Source organism: Vipera berus (genome assembly GCF_964194415.1).
Source record: "Vipera berus genome assembly, chromosome: 5".
Classification (NCBI taxonomy): domain Eukaryota; kingdom Metazoa; phylum Chordata; class Lepidosauria; order Squamata; family Viperidae; genus Vipera; species Vipera berus.
Genome location: NC_138207.1, coordinates 82260558 through 82281846, shown reverse-complemented (window position 1 = coordinate 82281846; position 21289 = coordinate 82260558). Strand labels below are relative to the sequence as shown.

The 21289-nt window shown below is 40.5% G+C and overlaps 1 protein-coding gene across 3 annotated transcripts; it reads right to left on the bottom strand.

The window, feature by feature from the left end:
- Positions 1–202: 202 nt before the first annotated feature.
- Positions 203–21285, bottom strand: ECD (ecdysoneless cell cycle regulator). Of its 3 annotated transcripts, none has more exons than XM_081329557.1 (14): positions 21153–21285; positions 19254–19470; positions 16236–16353; positions 15924–16011; positions 15520–15698; positions 14555–14747; positions 13527–13655; positions 12236–12361; positions 10102–10187; positions 7199–7305; positions 4861–5035; positions 3189–3256; positions 2293–2510; positions 203–1343 (listed from the first exon to the last, which is right to left on the bottom strand). In XM_081329557.1, exons 2-14 carry the CDS (start codon positions 19450–19452, stop codon positions 1119–1121), a joined length of 1911 nt encoding a protein of 636 aa, XP_081185683.1. In that variant the 5' UTR covers positions 19453–19470; positions 21153–21285; the 3' UTR covers positions 203–1118. The 3 variants fall into 3 exon arrangements, with proteins under 3 accessions (XP_081185683.1, XP_081185682.1, XP_081185684.1); XM_081329556.1 differs by having other exon boundaries at positions 21068–21207; XM_081329558.1 differs by having other exon boundaries at positions 21163–21187.
- Between the last annotated feature and the right edge of the window lie 4 nt (positions 21286–21289).

Here is a 21289-nt window from a genome sequence, read left to right as displayed (position 1 = left end):
ATACTTTTTTCCCCCTGTTGTTGATGTTGAATATATGCTTTTGTTTCATTTTCTCTCTCTCTTCTGTTTTGTATTTTACTTTTTATGTTAACAGTATTTTTAAAAAAGCTGTTTTGGATTTTGTCTGAATTTTGTCATCTGAAGAGTTTGCAAAATCCTTTGGCAAAGTGTAATATTTGAAAAGAAATTACTTGCACAATAATTGGATTCATGGCAGGATTTATTTATGATTTTATTCAATTTATATACTGCCCTTCTCCCGTAGGACTCAGGGCGGTTCACAGCATCTAGCTTGGAAACTTTAGTAGAGTGGGCCTGAACTTTATGCAAGCTGTAGCCTAAATGTTGCCATGTAAATTCATTTTCAGCTTTGAAGCTGAGAAGCAAAAATGCTTATTAAAGAGCACACCTTTTTGCAGTACTGTCACTCACCTGTATTTAAACACTGAAAGAAAAATCTTTCTTCAGTTTTACTGCCTCATTGTTTATAGGTATGCCGCCTCATACCTATCAAATTAGTATTGATCAAATTAGTGCCAGCCACTAAGACCTACAAGGGATTCTTCTTCCTGGTGATGCTATTCGGAATATTCTCTTCCTGCTAATTTGGAGACATCTGTAATATATTTAATGCCTTTCCTTTCTGAATGCTGAGCATTGTGTTTCAGCCATTTAAAACATGCATTTGCTTCTCTGTATATTAAATTGTTTATGCTTATACTTGTTTTGCTATATCGCTTCATTTTAATATATATATATCATAATATGTATCTCACATTATATATTCAACGTATTCCGATCGCTGAAAAGTTGTTTAATGTTTATTAAAAATTGTAGATAGTGTCTTTAAAAAAAAATCAAGATATTTGCAAGAAAATCCCAAGTATTTTAATGAATCTAAAAGGGGATTATAAAAATATTTGCAAGAGTCCATTTTCTCGGCGCTTTACAATTATTGTTTCAGAAAAACAGATTCCACAAGATGGTTAAGTAGTTGGTAAGGATACTCCCAAGTGATTCAAATCTGCCTGCAAAAGCATCTTCTGAGAACTTAATTAAAAAGGTTTTAGCAATGTAGCTTTTAAGTGAGGAAACCAATTTCTTGCATCAATGAAAGGCTAATGAGGTCTGTGGTCTGTATTATCTGGCAAACATACTCCCATGCTCTGCAGAATGTTAGAAGCAGGTCCAGGTAAGCCAACTTGAGCATTATAGGATTCCAACAAGTTCGTTACAAGGTTCACGTCAATGTCCACAGGTGTTATATCAGGATCTTCTTTACTCTGACTGCCTTCCAAATCTGTGTTAGGGTCTTCATGTGGAAATACTTTCCCAGATCTCACCTATGTTAAATAACGACATAGAAAATAGAAGTTATATTTCTGTTAGCACCGGACTCGGAAGTCGTTTAGGTCAGGGCTTTTCAACCTTTTCACCCATTGTACCACTTTTAGGATATGGCAAGATCTGAGTACCACCAGTCGCCTAGCAAGGTGTCAAAAACTTGATGACCAAAAAAAAAAAAGAAAGAAAAAATTAATGAAATACAGGTAGTCCTCGACTTACAACAGTTCGCTTAGCGACTGTTCGAAGTTACAATGGCACTGAAAAAAGTGCCCCCCAAGCCACAGCCGAGTAAGACACCTGCCTGCCCTCCCAGTGGCGCTCTTCCTCCTGTCTGAGGTTTTCATTCTTGTGAGCATTTCTGTTGAGGATTGGCAGCGGGGATGGGGGGTTTGGTTTTTATTCCCCCCCGCCATCTGCTGGGTGGTTGCAGCAGGTTTTGGTCACTTCATGTGACCCTGGGACACTGTGACCGTCATAAATTTGAATCAGTTGCCAAGCATCTGAATGTAAATCACAAGACCCTGGAGATGCTGCAACATTCCAGCTGATCGGCGCTTCTTCTGGGCTCAGCAGAAGTGCCAGGATCAGCGCTGAGCTCCAGTGGAACCTGGTGCTGATCCTGGGGCTTCCGCTGAGCCCTGACAGCCCTGCAGCTCCAGCCATCTCTCACTCAGGCTTGTGCGGTGCTGCCACCGGTTCAGCTCGTTCCCCTCCCCCGCTACCACTTTTCTAGGATGGTCGCGTACCACCTGCTAGGTGCCAACGTACCACAGGTGGTACCCGTACCACTGGTTGAAAAACCCTGGTTTAGGCTGGAAAAAAAACCTTATGAAATGCTATCTAATTTCATATTGTAGCTGACTTATAGGAAAAAAACAACAAAAAAACCCTGGCAGCCATGCCTTCGTCTTAAGTCACCGGAAAGGTGGTCTAAGTTAAACGTACCTCTTTCTTCTGATTGGTAAAGCTTTTGCCAATAGTGGTGGATGATAATTCACGATCCATTTCATTCATGTATGATTGGAGATTTGGGGTTGTTTCATTCCAAGATGCTGTATCTCCTTGAGAATCAGCTTTTAAATCAGGCTCTTCATCACTGTCTAAAAATTCAAAATCTTCTTCTTCTTCTAAGTCATCAGAGTCCAGCTCCTCTGAATCTGGCCCTAGAAGCAACGCAGAAATGTCGTCAGAATAAGACCAGAAACAACTGATATTGTTGTGATTCAGGGTCAGCCTGTGGGTTCGGCAGTTGGGTCGGACGATTCAGAGGAGGAGGATGGGGGTGTTGGAGAGCTTGCTGAGAATAATATTTAGGCTCCACAGAGCCCACAGCCAGGCCCCTCTCATCTGGTCACGAAGCAGACCCAGCTATGTGAGCCTGACAGCGTGGATGAAGATGACCCACAGCTGGCCCTGTTCAAGGACGCCCGACGCAGGAGGCAGTCAATCAGGAGTAAACAGAGGAAGGCAATGGGGCACCTCGGAAGGAGGCAGAGAGAAGCCACGCCCTGAACTGTTTAAAAGGGGAATGTGTGGGAGGGCTGGTTTGCTGAAGGCAACCGTTTGAATAGCTTCTGTTTCATGGTTCGTGTCTTGTTTTGCTCTGTTTTACGTTAATAAATTTGGCAGGCTTAGTTCCAGCCTCTTGCTGTTTGTAAAGGGGTTGTCCCTGCCTTTTCTGCAGGGCTGGTAGTAGGCTGGTACAGAACAGATACTTGGGGAGAGGGAAAATGAGGTATCCAAATCTAGTGCCCTATATGTGACTCCAGGACAGAGACGAGAGGGAAACTTAATCTCAGATCATTTCATTCTAATCCCCTTGCCTGATCCAGGCAACTCACCCAGGATTTTATCCAAAGCCTCTGTGAATGAGTCAACATCAAAACTGACAGGGCCCTCAGCAGAAGACCTGGAAGTTAAGGTTTCATAATTATATTTTATGTTGTCGTTGGTATTTGAGGTAATATATATATAATGCAGAAGATTATGGAAATGATTTCTTAGAATCGGCAGCAATTTCTATCGACAGAATGACTTCTTCACCTCATCACTTCTCCTTTCTAGAACAGGCAGGGTAGTAAAAATTCTCTGGGATTTGGTGAAAATTCCCTCTCTTTTCTTTGGAATGTCTAGGTAGCCCAAAGATGCTTTTTCACCAGGCAATTGGACTTGTGTTTTTCTTTGAGCATGTTTTGCTTCTCATCCAAGAAGCTTCTTCGATGAGTGGCAAAACGTCTTCAAAGAAAAACAAGAAAGTCCAGTTGCCTGGTGAAAAAGCATCTTTGGGATAACTATGACCTGGATGACTGAAAATCTCCAAAGACAATATCTAGGTAGGTTCCTAAAAAAATAATCAGCATGGAACTGCAGCATGGGTTTTCCTATATAAGTGATAAGGATTTTTACAAATAAATATTGACCACATAAATATTATGTCTAAATACCGTGTTTCCCCGAAAAGTAAGTCCTATCCCCAAAATAAGCTCTAGCTTAATTTTTGGGGGTGGGCCTAACATAAGCCCTACTCCAAAAATAAGCCCTAGTTTGGGGGCAAGGCGCACGCCTAAAAATCAAGCTAGGAATGGGCTGTGTGTTTGGGGGTGGAGCTTACCATTGCAGCCAGGACACCCATAGAATGGCACTTGCCTTGCCTCACCGGCCCACTTCTTCTGCGGCCAAAGGAGCAGCTTCATTTTACAGCTGACAAGGGAGCTTTGGCCTGCATTTCACAGTTAGAAGCCTTGCTAGAAGGCCTCTGCAGCCGAGAACCGAGCTATGGATTCCATCTGTAGCTCAGTTCTCGGCTGCAGAGGCCTTTCTAAAAGGCCTCTGACGGCGAAATGCGGGCCCCATTCTTGGCTGCAGAATGAAGCTGTTCCTTTGGCCGCAGAAAAAGTGGGCCGGCTGGGTGGGGCTGTCAATGTTTCTGCCACGAGGTGAGGAGAAAAGACACCCCTCTCCCCCCCAAAAAATAAGACTTAGTGCCTCTTTTGGAGGCATAAAAATAAAAATAAGACCGGGTCGGGTAAACACAGTATAAGTCACAATTTTTAAAAAAAGGGTTAATCATTGGTATCAATTGGGGCAATAGGATTGAGCATTTAAAACAGATAAATTATTTGCTATACAATTAAGCTAAACATGCAGTAATCTCTGCTATTATACAATTTGCCTGAATCAGGCAGATGTATAGATCGCCTCTATCCAATTCTTTTATTCTGGCTATTTTTCTACACGTTATATAGAATTGAGTTTTTACCCCCTATTTTCTTGCAGAAATGAAGTTCAGTTTCAGGACACTAAGCAAAAGTTGCATTTGCAATTTAAATATTTATTTTTGTAATACTTAGTTATTTACCAAGTAATAATTGTTTTTGACAGACATAAATTTGATATAAATGCCTAAGAGTTCTTTTCGCAAATTTGGCTTAGATTATTTGAAAATGATTCACCAATACAGAAATTATTACATTATAATGGAAGCATGCTCCAGTCAGTTATGTAACTACCTACCATGGTGTTTCTGCTCCTTTGTATGTTGAGACTTTGGATATAAAAGCCTTCATGCTTTCAGCAACCTCAGACAAGTCATAGTTCTGCTCTGAGGCAGAAGCAGATTTATTTGTGCCAGATGTCTCCTTAAGAATCTGATCGAGAGCATCTGGAGAAATCTCCAGCCAACTGTCATCTAAAAGAGTAGCATATAGCGTGAGGATAATTTTTATTTATTAAACAAATTTGTACAGCTGCACACTGTGAATCTGGGTGGCTTATAAATAATAATACTGCTGACTGTAAAAAGGAAAACATATGTGAAAGTTGCAAGCAGCTGCATATTTATTAGGAAAAGATGAAATGTTGAAAAAAGCTTTTAGTTTTTTTGCAGAAAATATGACGGGAGCTGACTAGGTTTGAATGAAGCCATGTTGCTATATGCCAATTTCAGAATCATCAGAATAATTCACAGAGTTTGCATATCTATTTTGTACTCAATAGTTCCCCTACTGCTAGGTCCTCATAGGGACTAAAATTGAGTTGGGATATTAACACTACTAGGTAAGACAGAAATGGTGTTAGATGCCTAATCCAACAGTCTGATGCAATGTTATCTCAGGTTAAAGCAGGGGTCTTCAAACTTGGCCCTTTTATGACTTGTGGACTTCAACTCCCAGAGTTCCACGGCCAGGCACGCTGGCTGAGGAACTCTGGGAGTTGGAAGTCCCCAAGTCATAAAAGGGCCAAGTTTGAAGACCGCTAGACCAGATGATAAGACTGACAAACAATAATGACAGACTAATAAACAATAATAATATAATGTAAGTTTTAAGTTCGACCCATAGGGTTGAAAGGGAACTTGGAGGTCTTCTAATCCAACCCCCTGCCCGTGGCAGGAGACCTTACACCATCCTGGACAAATTGATGTTAAAACTTTTCTTAAAAGCCTCCAGCAATGTAGTACCTACAACTTTGGGAGACAAGCTGTACCATTGATTAATTATCCTCACTGTCAGAAATTTTTTTCTTAGTTCCAAATCTTGGATCTCTAGCAAGCTTCCAACCAATGCTTCTTGCCATGCCCTCTTCGGAGAATAAGTCAACCTCCTCTTCTCTGTGATTGCACCTCAAAGTATTGGAAGACAGCTATCAAGTCATCCCTAATCCTTCTCTTTCTTAAGCCAGATTATACCCTAGTTCCCGTCATTGAATGGTTTAGCCTCCAGACCTCTTATCATCTTTGTTGCTATTCTCTGCACTCTATTCAGCATTTTTTTCTTCTTCTATTTTGGTTACCAAAACTGGACACAATATTCTAAGCGTGGATTCACTAGTGCAATATAAAGTGGTACTATCACTTTTTGTGATGATACAGCCTAGGACTGCTTTGGCTTAGGCCAGGGGTAGGCAACCTCGGCTCTTTTATGACTCATGGACTTCGACTCCCAGAATTCCTGAGCCAGCTATGCTGGCTCAGGAATTCTGGGAGTTGAAGTCCATGAGTCATAAAAGAGCCGAGGTTGCCTACCCATGGCTTAGGCTGTATCAACAGGAAAAATCAAATTTACAGGTATAGAATAGGCAGTCGCAATAACAATAGCATTTAGACTTATATATCGCTTCATAGTGCCTTACTTACAGCCCTCTCTAAGCGGTTTACAGAGTCAGCATATTTGCCCCTGACAATCTGGCTCCTCATTTTACCGACCTCAGAAGGATGGAAGGCAGAGTCAACCTTGAGCTGGTGAGAATCGAACTGCCGAATAGCTGGCAGCCAACAGTGAGCAGAAGTAGCCTGCAACACTACATTCTAGCCACTGTGTCACCACCTGACTCAACAGTAGTAACTGTGAAAGGGATCTAGGTGTCCCAGGAGATCACCACTTAATTGTGAGCCAGTAGTGTGCTACAGCTGTAATCAGATACTTAAAAACACCACTTATCCCATACATTTTATTAAATTTTGGCAGTAGCGCTTCAAACCCTATTCTATGGCATTCTAAGAAGAACAGTATTTAATACCGTGAAGGCAGCAGTTCCCAAACTTTCCGGCTCTGGGGACTGGCAACGGTGAACTTGGGTGTGTGTTTGTGTGTGAGGGGATGGTTTCGCGTGCGTGAATGGAGCTTCGTGCGCTCGCTCGCCTGCTGCTTGTGCGGCCCGATTCCCAACAGGTTGCGGACTGGGGGTTGGGGATCTCTGCCTTAAAAGTATTTGATGAAATGTCATTTCCATTCCTGTCGGATGGCCAAAAAAGCAAGAAAAACAAAAAAAATCCCACCCCCAATCAATAAAATCATTATTTATAGGTTTCTGTAACTCTGATCATTATTTTTAAAACTCTCCCACTACTTACCATCCTCTGGAGGTAGATCGCCTGAGCTCTTTTTCCAATCCTCCAAATTAAAGGAATTTTTTTTTAAGATTGTCATGATTTCTTCCCCTGGGCTCACAGCAACTGAACTATTAAAGGAAATACAATACCAAAATACATTATTAAACATGTTGAAGTGGCTATGTTTAGAATTACTTTTCCACAACTCATCCAATCATAATCTCACTAGTAGAAAGAACTGCTTTTCATACCCTACAAGTAGTCCTCATTAATGATTGTTCAAAGTTACGACGGACTTAAAAAAAGCTACTTATGACCTGTCCTCGAAGTTAAGATTGCTGCCACTCCCTCCCTGGGTCACATGATTGCATTCCAGGCAACTGGCTCACATTTATAAGCATTTATATTTTCCAGTAGAAAATGGCCAATGGATTTGCTGGATTTGCATACACTTGGTTGGTTGAATAACTATCTGATCTGCTTAACAACTGCAGTGACTTGCTTTATGGTTATCGTAAAAATGGTTGTAAAATTGAGTTCAGTCATGTGGTACCTTGGTGGAGCAGTGGGCTAATGCCTCCTTAAGTAACACCAGCTGCCTGCAATTAGTGCAGGTTCGCATCCCACCAGGCTCAAGGTTGACTCAGCCTTCCATCCTTCCGAGGTAGCTAAAATGAGGACCCAGATTGTTGGGGGCAATAAGCTGACTTTGTAATAATGCCGCTTGGGGGGGGGGGGAAAGCCCTAATAAGCAGGCATATACATAGAATGAAGGCTACTGCTAAGCACATTGGTTTGTGCTTAAATTGTAAGCCGCCCTGAGTCTTCGGAGAAGGGCGGGATATAAATGGGATTAAAATAAAATAAATAAAAAAATAAACATAATGACAGCAATGACTTATGACCAAAATCCTGGGCTCCATTTTGGGCAAGGACTACCTATAAATAAGCTTTTCATAAAGCAAATGGTTAAATATTTGGTTGTTATTCCATATTATTTGGAAAGTGTGGTTTGTCTGCCTCTCACTGAACATCATTTTCAAGCCCAGCTATAAATAATTTGCTGTAAAATTTCTTATAATTTGGGTTATAACATTATAATTAGTTATTGAAAACAACAATGAAAATAGTTTAGGATTTCCCCCCCCCCTTTTAATGACTGTGTAATCCGTTCCTTCGGGGGGGGAGGCAATTGGAGCTGAGCATTTATTGGCCCGATGCCCTTCCTGATGTCTATGTGAAATTCGCAAGTAATTACTCACTGCGCCCAGAGCATCAAACTCTCAGCCTCCTGATTGTGAGGCGAGAGCGCCACCTCTAGGCCACCACATGGCTCAAGAATCATTTAGGAATAATTGATAGAATTCACTAGACCAGGGGTAGGCAAACCTCGGCTTTTTAAATCAACATGGAGGGAAGTAAGCAGTGGGGTACCTCAAGATTCTGTTTTAAAACGGTATTATTCAATATCTTCATAAACGATCTAGATGAGGGAATAGAAAGGAAACTCCTCAAATGTAGAGATGAAACTAAGCTGGCAGGAATAGTCAATATCCCAGAAGACAGGCTTAAGATGCAGAAGGATCTTGACAGACCTGAACACTGGACCCTATCTAATAAAATGAAATTCAACGGAGAGAAAAGTAAGGTTCTACATGTAGGAAAGAAAAACCAAATGTACAGGTACATATTGGGTGAAACCTGGCTCAGTAGCAATAACTGTGAGAGGGATCTTGGGAGTCCTAGTGATCTGTCACTTAAATATGAGCCAGCAGTTGTGTGGCAGCAACCTAAAAAAGCCAATACAATCCTAGGCTGCATTAACAGAGGGATAGAATCACAATCACGTGAAGTATTATAGTGCCACTTTATAAAGCGTTAGTAAGACCATACTTGGAATGCTGCATCCTGTTTTGGTCACCACAATATAAAAAAAGATGTTGAGGCTCTGGAAAGAGTGCAGGGAAGAGCCTGGAGACTAAAGATATGAAGAATGGTTGCAGGAATTGGGGTATGTTTAATCTAGGGAAAAGAAGGACTGAGGATGACATGATAGCAGTATTCCAATACAAAGAAATGGAGGCCAGCTGTTCTGTACCAGCCTGCTACCGGCCCTGCAGAAAAGGCAGGAACAACCCCTTTTACAAGAAGGCAAGAGGCTGGAATTACGCCTGCCAAATTTATTGCTACAAAAACAAACGGAACAAGACAAACCAAGAAACAGGAGCTTTAAGAAACAGGAACTATCCAAGCGGTTGCCTTCAGCAAACCAGCCCTCCCACACATTCCCCTTATATAGAGTTCAGGGCGTGGCTTCTCTCTGCCTCCTTCCGAGGAGCCCCATTGCCTTCCTCTGTTTACTCCTAATTGACTGCCTCCTGTGTCGGGTGTCCTTGAACAGGGCCAGCTGTGGGTCATCTTCATCCACGCTGTCAGGCTCACACAGCTGGGTCTCCATGGTGACCAAGTGGGAGGGGCCTGGCAGAGGGCTCTCATCAGCAAGATCTTCAACCCCCTCAGCAAGCTCTTCAACACCCCCCTCCTCCTCCTCTGAGTCGTCCGACCCAACTGCCGAACCCACAGGCTGACCCTGAATCACAACACCAGCCTATTTTCCAAAGCATCTAAAGATAGGCCAAGAAGCGATGGATGGAAACTAAACAAAGAAGAGAAGCAACCTAGAACTAAGGAGGATTTTTTTTAACAGTGAGAACAATTAACCAGTGGAACGGCTTGCCTTCAGAAGTTGTGGATACTCAATCACTGGAGGTTTTTAAGAAGAGACTGGACAGCCATTTGAGTGAAATGGTATAGGGCAGGGGTAAGCAACCTCGGCTCTTTTATGACTCATGGGCTTCAACTCCCAGAATTCCTGAGTCAGCTGTGTTGACCAAGGAAATTAAACACAACCAACTTTATCTCACCTTTCTGAGTTGGCTACAGTCTGTAGAAAATAGTTTTCTGCCCTTTGCAATTGGTGAAGATACTGAGCAGAGCCTTCTATTTCACCCTTTGAAAAGAAAACAATAGTCAACGGAGGCCTCTTTAGTCAGAGACCCACAAGGAAATATACAAAACGATTTTTAAAATCTGTTAACCTACACTTAGAATATATTATACTAAGACAGTGAAGACACTTTCTGCAAAACCACAAAAGTTGTTGTTTTGGTGCTAAAACAACAGGAAGCCAAATGTTGTTGTTTTTCTTTGCAGCTAAATCAGACCTATAAAAGAGAACATTTGTAGCTCAGGGTTGAACTGTTGGATTCCTGGTGCTCTCTGAGTGTGGTGGTTTGTAGACCTTTCATTACCAAACTAGGTAGCGTTATCAGTGCTAACGATATTGCATTGTTTGGTAATGAAACGTCTGCAACAAGAAAAGTACCATGCTCAAAGAGCACCAAGGATCCAATAAATCAGATCTCCGTAGCACGAGAGAATGTCAACGCTTGTCTGCGACATATTAAACAGGCCGAGAGAGAAGAATGTGAACGAAACCTAAAGGAACGTTAGCCTTCCACCCTGATAGAATTTGGATAGCCACAAATATTGGGTTATGAAAGTTATGACTGGTTATCCTGTCACTGTCATAGAGCCTGCCCATCACTCCTCATTCCTGGCATTCTTCTAATAGAAAAGTGAACATCCAGCATTACGTAATGTCTGTAACCAATCCACAAAAGCAGCAGAAAAAGCCATCGGAACTGTAACATCCTTCGCAGCCATCCAATTCATTCCACACCATCAAAGTACATTTCTTTTTTTCTTTTTGCCTGCAAATCTGCCTTGTTGTTAGCTGCCAATAAGCACTGTCAAATCAAATCACTCAGTAGTTTTCCACAACCCTAGTAATTACTGCTCCGTTGTGTCCAGTTTAGAACCCAATTGTTGTTTTTTAAAGAAGATATTAGAGGCTAATACATATCACAGTGATATAATCCTGTCAAAGTAAGATGTCAGGACCCACCCCAATCCACATCTTAGGAAATAAGAACTCCTGGATCCAAGTTTGTCTAAAAGGAACAGTTTACTAGGATGAGATTGGTTGTGGCAATACAAGACGGGATCTGACATTGAGTTACATTTCAGTACTATATAAAGCATTCCTGTTTCAACCCCCCCGCCCCTCGAGTCCATTTGGTCAGGCTCACATCAGTTACTTAGGTGTCAGGCCCTTTCTTGGGAAAGGGAAAACTTTTTGCGTTTTATTGTTATTGTCTTCTTCCTTTCAGTTTCAAATGGAGATAGGAACCAGATCACTCTCTCCCCCTCTGTTCCCCCCAGATCAAAAGCTTTCCTGGTCTTTGAAAACAGCCTACGGCAATCTGAATAAACATCCTCTCCCCCCCCCCCTTGGAGAGATGGCAGAATCCCTAGGATAGGCCCAGTATTCTAACCACACATTTATGAAATGTGATATAAATGGATTCTGACATAAGACATGATTACTGAATGTAGTTATCAACATTCATGATAAAACAAGGGCTGAACTGTGTAATTAGGAAGTGAACAAAAACATTCCAAAATACCATTCAATCAAAAATTTCAGTAGTTGAACTTCTCCAACCTTGTTTGTGACTGTATAAGGAACTGTATACTGTATAAGGAACTGCATGTATGTTTACACTCAACAGAAAGCAAACAGACATTTAGCAGTCGAAAAAGGGCTTAATTCCATGAAATTGGATGGTCTTGTTAGATCACCTTTAAAGCCCAGAAATAACCTAGAAGAATGAATCCCAACAATATTTATTTGATTTACATCCCACTATCATGTTAACAGCCCAGGGTGGTGAGGACATTGCTCCTTTTAAAATATAAATTTAGGCTATGGCTTAAAGCAGGGGAGTTAAACTGCTGGCCCGCCAGGCCGGACACGTCATCCAGAAGCCGCGCCCACCCCATTGCCGGCAATGGCAAAACCATCCCGATACATTGTGTGACGTCACAAGTTTGACACGTCTGGCTTAAAGTGTGGCAACATTATCTTGACAACAGACCATTTCATTGAAGAGCTAAGGCAGGTTTGCTTTCTTCTAATTTATATACATATCTCACCTTAAAATAATTGTTCTTCTGGAGAGCCCTAAGAAAGCTATCCCATAATGAAGCGTTCAGTATTTGTTTCTTGGAATCAGGAGAAGCTGAATTATACTTCGAGCATAAAATTTCAAAGCCATGAGCCTGCAAACGATATGGAAAAAAAAACCCACCTGTATAATATTCACATCTTAATGTAAGAATAGTTGCAATACATTTTCAAAGTAAAGACATTTGCTTTGTATTGTACTTCAACACCTTCTTTGCTTAGCAATTATACCAAATATGCAGTAGTAGTTTGCTGTGGCCATTTTCTGTGATGGGTTTTTCTTTTTATTTCTAATCTGATCTACAGCCCTAAAACTGTGCCAGTGGTCTCTCATCCAACTATTAACTAGGTCCAACCTGGCTTATTTGTCAAGATTAAATAAACTCAGCTAGGTGCTGCCACCTGCCAGAGAAGAATCTTTAGACAAAATACTTTAAAAGAACATTTGGAATAAAAATACACAGGGAAAACCAGAGTCAAAATCCAATTGACTGCAAGGGGAGGTGCCCTGCTATATCTAGAGGAATATTTATAATTCTTATTGCATTCTTTTAATGAAGAATTAAAACAGAATATTAGAGGATGATGTATATGTTTCTGTCAAGTTAAAGAGGCTGAATAATGGTACAAATTGAGCATTGTCTTAGTAAGATTTTAACATTAGCTAACATATGTTAGCTAAGGTTTGGTAACATAAACATTAGCAAAATATTTATATTCAACTTCAAGAGATTATCCTAGAAATTACTTAAAATAACTTACCTACTTTAAATACTTCTCTAGAGCCTGTATTAATACCCTCCCTTAGGCAGATTCTCAAGGCGTTGCAAGCGTGCAAAGCTCTTCCCTTTTCCAAAGCAGGGGAAGTGAAATTAATAAAACACTTGGTTTGATGTTGTAAGTTTTATCTTGATAATCTGGCTACCAGAAGAAATCCCATTAAATCCTATTTGACAAGAGAGCCAAAGAGGACATAGGCAATTAGAGAATACTGCTGTGAGCATCTTGATCTTATCTGAGTTCTATTATATGTATTCTCTTCGATGAATTTACTTTGTGTATGGATTCTGGTCTTTGGTAGCCTGCGTGTTTGTTTGTGTGCCTCTACAGTATATCTGTATATATATATATGTGTGTGTGTGTGTGTGTGTGTGTCTGTCTCTCTCTCTCTCTCTCTCTGTGTGTGTGTGTGTGTGTGTGTGTGTATCCTGAAATTAATATTTTGTTGTATAAATATCAAGGGTCAAGGTAGATGCTTACCAATTTCATGCCTAATTCATAAGCTTTGTATTCAGGATGTGAACGAGGAGGTAATGAGTAGCCGCTCCGTTTATCTGGTACAAATGTCTGTTGAATCAATTGTGCATATAGACACTTTGTAAAAGTAACCTGAAAAATATCAGAATATTTTATTAAAGATTCATGTCATGGTTCAGACAGATGAAACTCTTCAAAAGAACTTTGAGGCATTGTTTAGCCTAAGGGTCTTTTATTCGAGTAGCATAATATCGGCACGTACATAATCGAAGCCAAAAACTGAATTCCCCTCCACCAGGGACATAGTATCAAAGCACAATTCCCTCCTTCAATTTACAGTCATAAATCACGTTCCCCAATTAGCTTGAAGCAAGGCTTCCTCTCCGGCTCTCCAGCCCAACAATTCTTTATCAGCTCTGGCTCAATAATCTTGATTCTCACGCTATGTTTAGTGTAGTTATGTCCAGCTGGATTCTCATTCAAATTCCCCCTCCCAGCATTATCTAACTCTAAAAGCAAAAGGGAAAAATTGCCTACATTTCTATCTGTTGTCAATGCAAAAGCATCCAATGTTAGCAACGTTGACAGTTCGTTTTTCTGAAAACCTTTTTGAATCTGCTTTGGCCTATTACAGTTAGCCCTTGTTTAGCAACCACAGTCGGGGTCAACACGAAGTGAAGCAGTGGCTAAGTGAAACACCATGATTTTATTTCAGCTCTCCTTTGCTTTACAGACTGGCAATGGTTTGTGAATGAGGGCATTGGTCACAAGGGTCAGGACTGTGCGAAGGGTTGCTGTCCAAGGCACTTGTCAAGTGAGGGCTACTTGTAATATTATTTGAAGAATTATACAAGAGAGAGCAAGCAAGAGATTATAGAATTATACAAGAGATTGGAGATTAGGCAAGTTAGGTTGTTAAGATTTGTACTTAAAAAGGGCAGAATTAAAAGCCCAAATAAATCATTCGTAAACCACATACGACGGGGCGAATTAATTGCGCAGACTAACTCGGAAGCTTAATCCGCACTTACTGATGCCATCACACGTGTTTCAGGGGGGAAGGTTTTGAAAATGCGGCATCCTTTTAAGTCAATGGGATCTCGAAGGTAAAAAGCTTGGACTGCTGCTGACACTAATGCAGGACGTTGCTTCAGAACTACCGCAATGCCTGCTGGAAGATAACAGTGAGCTCGATGGAGACAGGTCTGGATCTTCTCAGGATACCTAGGGCACAAAATTGCAACAAGGTGCAAAAAATAAAAAAATAAAATAAGAGACACAATCCTGATAGAGGAAACTGTTGATATAGGTTGCTTACACTCTTTTAGAACATAAAAGTAAAAATCTGTGGACGTCCCATATAATTTAACATCTTACACACACACATGTATATATGTGGAGAAGGAGCTTAAGTTAGAAAACTTAAGCTACTTATGATGGTTGTCTTCTAAATTTGCTCAAACTGGCGGAAAAAACAGTTTTCTTATTTGTATCACAAGTGGCTCAACAATTCAGATGCAGGCTACTGCCTAACACAGACCCTTGTCTGGGATCTACTTTCCTTTGTTTTCAGAGAAACACAACACTTCCCACCGCTGAACTCTATTACAATGAATGCGCTGCTTTCATATTTTATTTAACCTTTCAAATTTTCAACTGATCTTTTTTTTTTAAAAAAAACACCAAAAATCATTATAAGTGAGAGCCTGTGTATCAATAGTTATACTACCTCCATCTCCCAAATAACATCATTTATTTAGAAATCTGGCAGTAGCAGCCTACAGTAAAGTGGTCAAAAGAACTGTTTCCTGGTTTTATTATGGAAATTATACTATAATACATCTACTATGAACTGACATTCACTGACAGGATGTTACTTCCCAATATTGTGATCAAAAATAACTACTATAAATAAACGTGTATGAACCAGCATGTCAGGTATATACGGGTATATATATATATATCTGAACATGTATATTCAGATTCAGTCACTTACCCATTGATGCGTTTATAAACCGCTGCTTTAATAGATTTTGAAGCCACAAAATCCTCAGAATGGGCAGAAAACAATTTCAGGACCTGGGAAATTGTAGGGTTTACACCAGGTAGTAATTTCTTCCCTTCAGGAGTCTTTGGTAATGGAATTATGCATAATTCTCCACTATGAAAGAATATCTGACAATATATATATATATATTAATTTCTTAAATCTGAAAGTTTTTTTACAGTCTCTCAGAAATTATCAAGTCTATCACTGAAAGGATGAAGTCCTCCAAAATCTTACAGAAAAACATAATGAAGAAATTCAAAATAAATTACAGTATATATTCCTAAAAAATTAGCTTTTTAGGTATTTGACATTCTTAAATTTGCCACTATTGCAATTCTTAAATCTCTTACCCGATGCATGCTATTTTCAGGACTCAACCACTTTGGAAGGTAATCAGCTGCTTCTATCAGAAGGAATTCACCATCATTATCATCCACTCTGTTCAAAATAAAGAGTATTCTCTCATAATGTGGAATTAGTGTGTCCTAATTTAATTCAATGCATATGGATACCATGCGATAATGTAGTCTTTGTTGACAGAAAAATTCCTCCCCTCCCTCCAAACTTTATTTCAGTAAAGCGTGTGCAAAGTTAAATGCATTAAATTATGTTTACAAGGAACAGCTAAAATCATCATCTATTTAATGAGCAAATAAAAATACCTAGCTAATAATTCTGGAAATTCCTTTGTAATTTCCTTTATAAGGTAAACAATAAACCATTCATCTTCAATGTTATCTCCAAACTTTGTGAGACCAGCAATGTGAGCAGGTAGATTTCCTAGAAGAACAGAAGTTATTAGATGATTCCCAGAAAACATTTGGCAGTCAATCCTAGTATTCAGTATCTTATTTACCAATTTATATGGTCACCCATCTATCAGCAGTGACTCAGGACAGATCATAAAAGATTAAAAGCAATGACGCTTAACTCCAAAACCTAAAACAGCATATAACTCCCTGTTGAGCTCCGGATGGCTCCCGACCTTCACTCCTTTCGCCGCAACCTGAAAACTTGGTTATTTGAGCTTGCCGGCCAGGACTGAGGGATTGGGATTTTAAGTTTTTTAATTTTTAAACTTTTAGAATGTGTTTTACTTATTAGGGCTAATTTAATTTAATTTATTTTAACTTTGTATAGTGTATATTGTATATTGTGTTTTAATTGCCTTGTACACCGCCCTGAGTCCTTCAGGAGAAGGGCGGTATATAAATCCAATAAATAATAATAATAATAATATTTCCACAGTGGTTTGCTCTCCAAGCTTGTTTCAATTTAGTTTCTGAATGTTTCGTTACCAGACTAAATAACATCACCACCAGGATTTTCTTGCCTATTTTCCTTAGCTTATAAATGTTTTGTGATCATCATCCTGCTGCTGATGTTGCCTAGTCAGGTAACGAAATGTTCAGAAACTAAACTGAAACAAGCTTGGAGAGTAAACCACTGCCAAAATAAAAAAACAAGCTGTAAGTTTTTTCTATTATTTCTAAACAGCATATGCCTGGGCCTAAAACATTCAATCCATCTATACTAAAACAAACCAAAGCAACAGAAAGAACTTTATTTAAATCAGTTGACCAATAAAAGTACAAGCAATAAAACAACACAAAACGATCCCCCTGACAATAAGAACTATTAGCAACCATTTGTGAGACAAACTCATACACAATAGAGCAAAATTTTGCTACTTTTAGGGAAATAACTTTCTCTTTGTTATTTAACAAATACTGTAAATAGATTCCCAGAGCAAGTCTGACAGCTTTTAAGTACAGCTAGTCCTTGTCTTACAACCATTTGTTTAGTGACCTTTCAATATTAGAGTGGCACTGAAAAGAGTGACTTACGACTGTTTTTCGCACTTATGACCACTGCAGCATCCCCATGATCATGGGAGCAAAATCCCCCAAAAGAGAGTGGATTATCTTACTGTAATCACGTCAAAATAACTGTTATTGGAACAACTGCAAATTTTTCACATATACACAGCGGCTTCATTCTTTCTTTTTCTTACTACTCTTTCATTGTCTGCTTTAAGCATTTAAATCTTTTGGGGTAACAATTTGTTAGGACTTATTTTACATAATTAACCATCAATTTTTTAAAAAAAAAATTCTGTATTCGGTACTAGAGATTGGCAGGAAGATAAACAAGATAATGCAAGGAAACAGCAGGGATAAGAGAAAGAGAAAGGAACAGTACAATGTTCTCATAATTAGGATAAACAGCTGAACAGGGATGGGCAATCTTTTTGGCCTGACTGCCCTTCAAAGGGTTTAGGACAGGGGTAGGCAACCTTGGCTCTTTTATGACTCATGGACTTCAACTCCCAGAATTCCCGAGCCGCCTGGCGCAGGAATTCTGGGAGTTGAAGTCCATGAGTCATAAAAGAGCCGAGGTTGCCTACCCCTGGCTTAGAAGCATATGTCATTGAAGTCACTGGAGAAAGATTACATTTTTCCTGTTTTTCACAATTTTTTTATGTTGCCAAAAATGACTGCTTTGTTGTGGGAAACTGTACTGCTGAATGTTGGCAATTTCATCACCAAATTTTGGCATGTGATTTGGGGTTGTGGGTACAGAAAATGGGGGTTGGTAAACTGTTTGCTGTCCATGGTTTAATCAAATTTTGTTAATTTTACGTTTTTAAGCAACAAATATATAAGAATATAAAAACATAAGCCTGTTTTTTTTAAAAAAATGTTTTGTATGAATCAAATTTATTTATTTATTTATTTAATTTAATTTTTATACCGCCCTTCTCCCGAAGGACTCAGGGCGGTGTACAGGGCAATACAATAAAATACAATATATAAAAATTAAAAAATATTAAATACAACGGCCCAATTCAATAAATTAATACAATAGCGTTAAAATACCCCTAAACTCATCAGACCAGGCTGGCTTGTTCAAATAAATATGTTTTTAGGTCACGTCGGAAGGAGCGAAGGTCGGGAGCCGTCCGAAGCTCCACCGGTAAATGGTTCCAAAGGTCTGGCGCGCCCACAGAGAACGCCCTCCCCCTGGGGGCCACCAGTCGACACTCTTTGACCAACGGCACCCTAAGGAGGCCGTCTCTGTGGGAGCGCACTGGACGAAGGGAAGTTGATGCCGGCAGCAGGTGCTCCCGTAAGTAACCCGGACCCATGCCATTTAGGGCTTTATAGGTCGTAACCAACACCTTGAATCTTACCCAGAGGGCAACCGGAAGCCAATGCAGCTCACGGAGTAGAGGTGTTACATGGGAGTATCGGGAAGCCCCCACCACCACTCGCGCGGCTGCATTCTGCACCAGCTGGAGCCTCCAAGTAGTCCTCAAGGGCAGCCCCATGTAGACAGCATTGCAGTAGTCCAAACGGGAGGTCACGAGTGCATGAGTGACTGTGCGCAAGGCATCCCGGTCTAGATAGGGCCGCAACTGACGCACCAGGCGAACCTGGGCGAAGGCCAGTTTCAAGTCTTACACAGTTTCAAGTCATCTCAAATTGAAACATAAACAATAATAACCATGTTTCTTGAGAAAATAGGCTGTGAAGAACACTGCCACTACAACAGTGGGAATACTATTCTCCCCCCACTTTTCCAAAACATACACTACAAAGTGCTTAAGAAGGCAGAGAATGTTGCAGTAGGATTGCTAGTGTGTATAAAGACACAATTAGTTATAAATCCAGTTTTACCTTTTGCAGGTTTGTACTTTAGATTAAATGACTCATTTTGCCAGATGTAGGAAACCAGGATAGGGGCAAAATATGCTAGTATTTTTTCAATATATTGCTGTAGGATATCTTGATGATGTTCTGGGTCTTCTGATTCATGTATCAGGAATAATTGGTAATGGACTGCATCATCTACAGTCTCAAAACCTAACTCCTCCATTCTGCACCTCGCAGGCCCCTTTTAAAAAGAGAAAAATTTTTAAAGCCATTTCTACAAACAGTGCTTCAATATTAAAATGCCAGTAAGTGAATGAGCTGTTTGCTACCAACTGATTTGTCAATCTTAGAATGAATCATTCTTTAAAAATTTTTAATTTATTTTAATTTTAATTTATTGTACAGAGGCCTTTAATTTTAATTTTATCTTAACTTCTGTATTTATTGTATGTTATTGTTGTTAGCCGCCCCGAGTCCTTCGGGAGATAGGGCGGCATATAAGTCCCAATAATAAATAAATAAATAATAAATAAATAAAAAAGAACCCCTTTTATCATTTTTATAAATCCTTAGTAAGACCACACCTGGAATACTGCATCCAATTTTGGTCACAACATTAGAAAAAAGATGTTGAGAGCTTGGAAAAGGTGCAGACAAGAGCAACTAAGATGATTAAAAGAGCCTTGGTGGAGCAGTGGGCTAATGCCTCCTTAAGTAACACCAGCTGCCTGCAATTAGTGCAGGTTCGCATCCCACCAGGCTCAAGGTTGACTCAGCCTTCCATCCTTCCAAGGTAGGTAAAATGAGGACCCAAATTGTTGGGGGCAATTAAGATGACTTTGTAATAATGCCGCTTGGGGGTGTGTGTGAAAGCCCTAATAAGCAGGCATATACATAGAATGAAGGCTACTGCTAAGCTTGTAAGCCGCCCTGAGTCTTCGGAGAAGGGCGGGATATAAATGGAATTAAAATAATAAAAAAATAAAAATAAAAGCCTGGACACAAAAACATATGAAGAACGGCTAGCAGGAATTGGGTTTGGCTAGTCTAGTGAAAAGAAGGACTGTGGGGGGGGGACATGATAGCAGTATTCCAGTATTTGAGGGGCTGCCACAAAAATGGGGGGTGGGGTGGTCAATTTATTTTCCAAAGCACCAGAAGGCAAGACAAGAAACAATAGCGAAAACTTAATCAGGGAGAGAAGCAATGAAGAAGAAATTTCCTTACAGCCAGAATAATTAACCAGTGGAACCGCTTGCCTTCAGAAGTTGTGGGTGCTTCACCACTGGAGGTTTTTTTTTAAGAACAGACTGCTACAGTCTCCTGCTTGAGCAGTGGGGTTGGACTAGAAGACCTCCAAGGTCCCTTCCAGCTCTATTCTGACTTTCCGATTTCCTCTCAGGCACTACTGTCAGTTCAACTAAGTGCTATATCACTCGTTACTTCATTGGCTTTCAACAGGGGGTCTTCAAACTTGGCCCTTTTACGACTGGTGGACTTCAACTCCCAGAATTCCTCAGCCAGGCACGCTGGCTGAGGAATTCTGGGAGTTGAAGTCCACCAGTCGTAAAAGGGCTAAGTCTGCAGACCCCCTGGCTTTGAAGTTGCTTTAGCGCAGGGGTCTTCAAACTTGGCCCTTTTATGACTGGTGGTCTTCAACTCCCAGAATTCCTCAGCAGGCACGCTGGCTGACGAATTCTGGGGGTTGAAGTCCAGAAGTCATAAAAGGGCCAAGTTTGAAGATCACTGCTTTAGCGTTTGCAAAAAGAAGAAAGGTAACTATTGTTAAACATCCACGCCACTTCCTCTTTCTAGATATAATACGGATATTCCCATACTTTTGACGAGAAACCGCAAGGAAAAAAAAACAAGATGTACGCCCGCCAAGAAGAACCCGCTGCGCTGCCAGAACAAACGACCCACCGGGACTCACCGCAGGGCCGCCGCTTTCACCTCCTGGCCGCCCTCGCCGAAGCGGCTGCCCCTACGTCATCGCTGCGCGCCGCGACCTGCGCGACCCACCCCACCCCCCCCTCTGCCCACCATAGAGAAGAGACTTC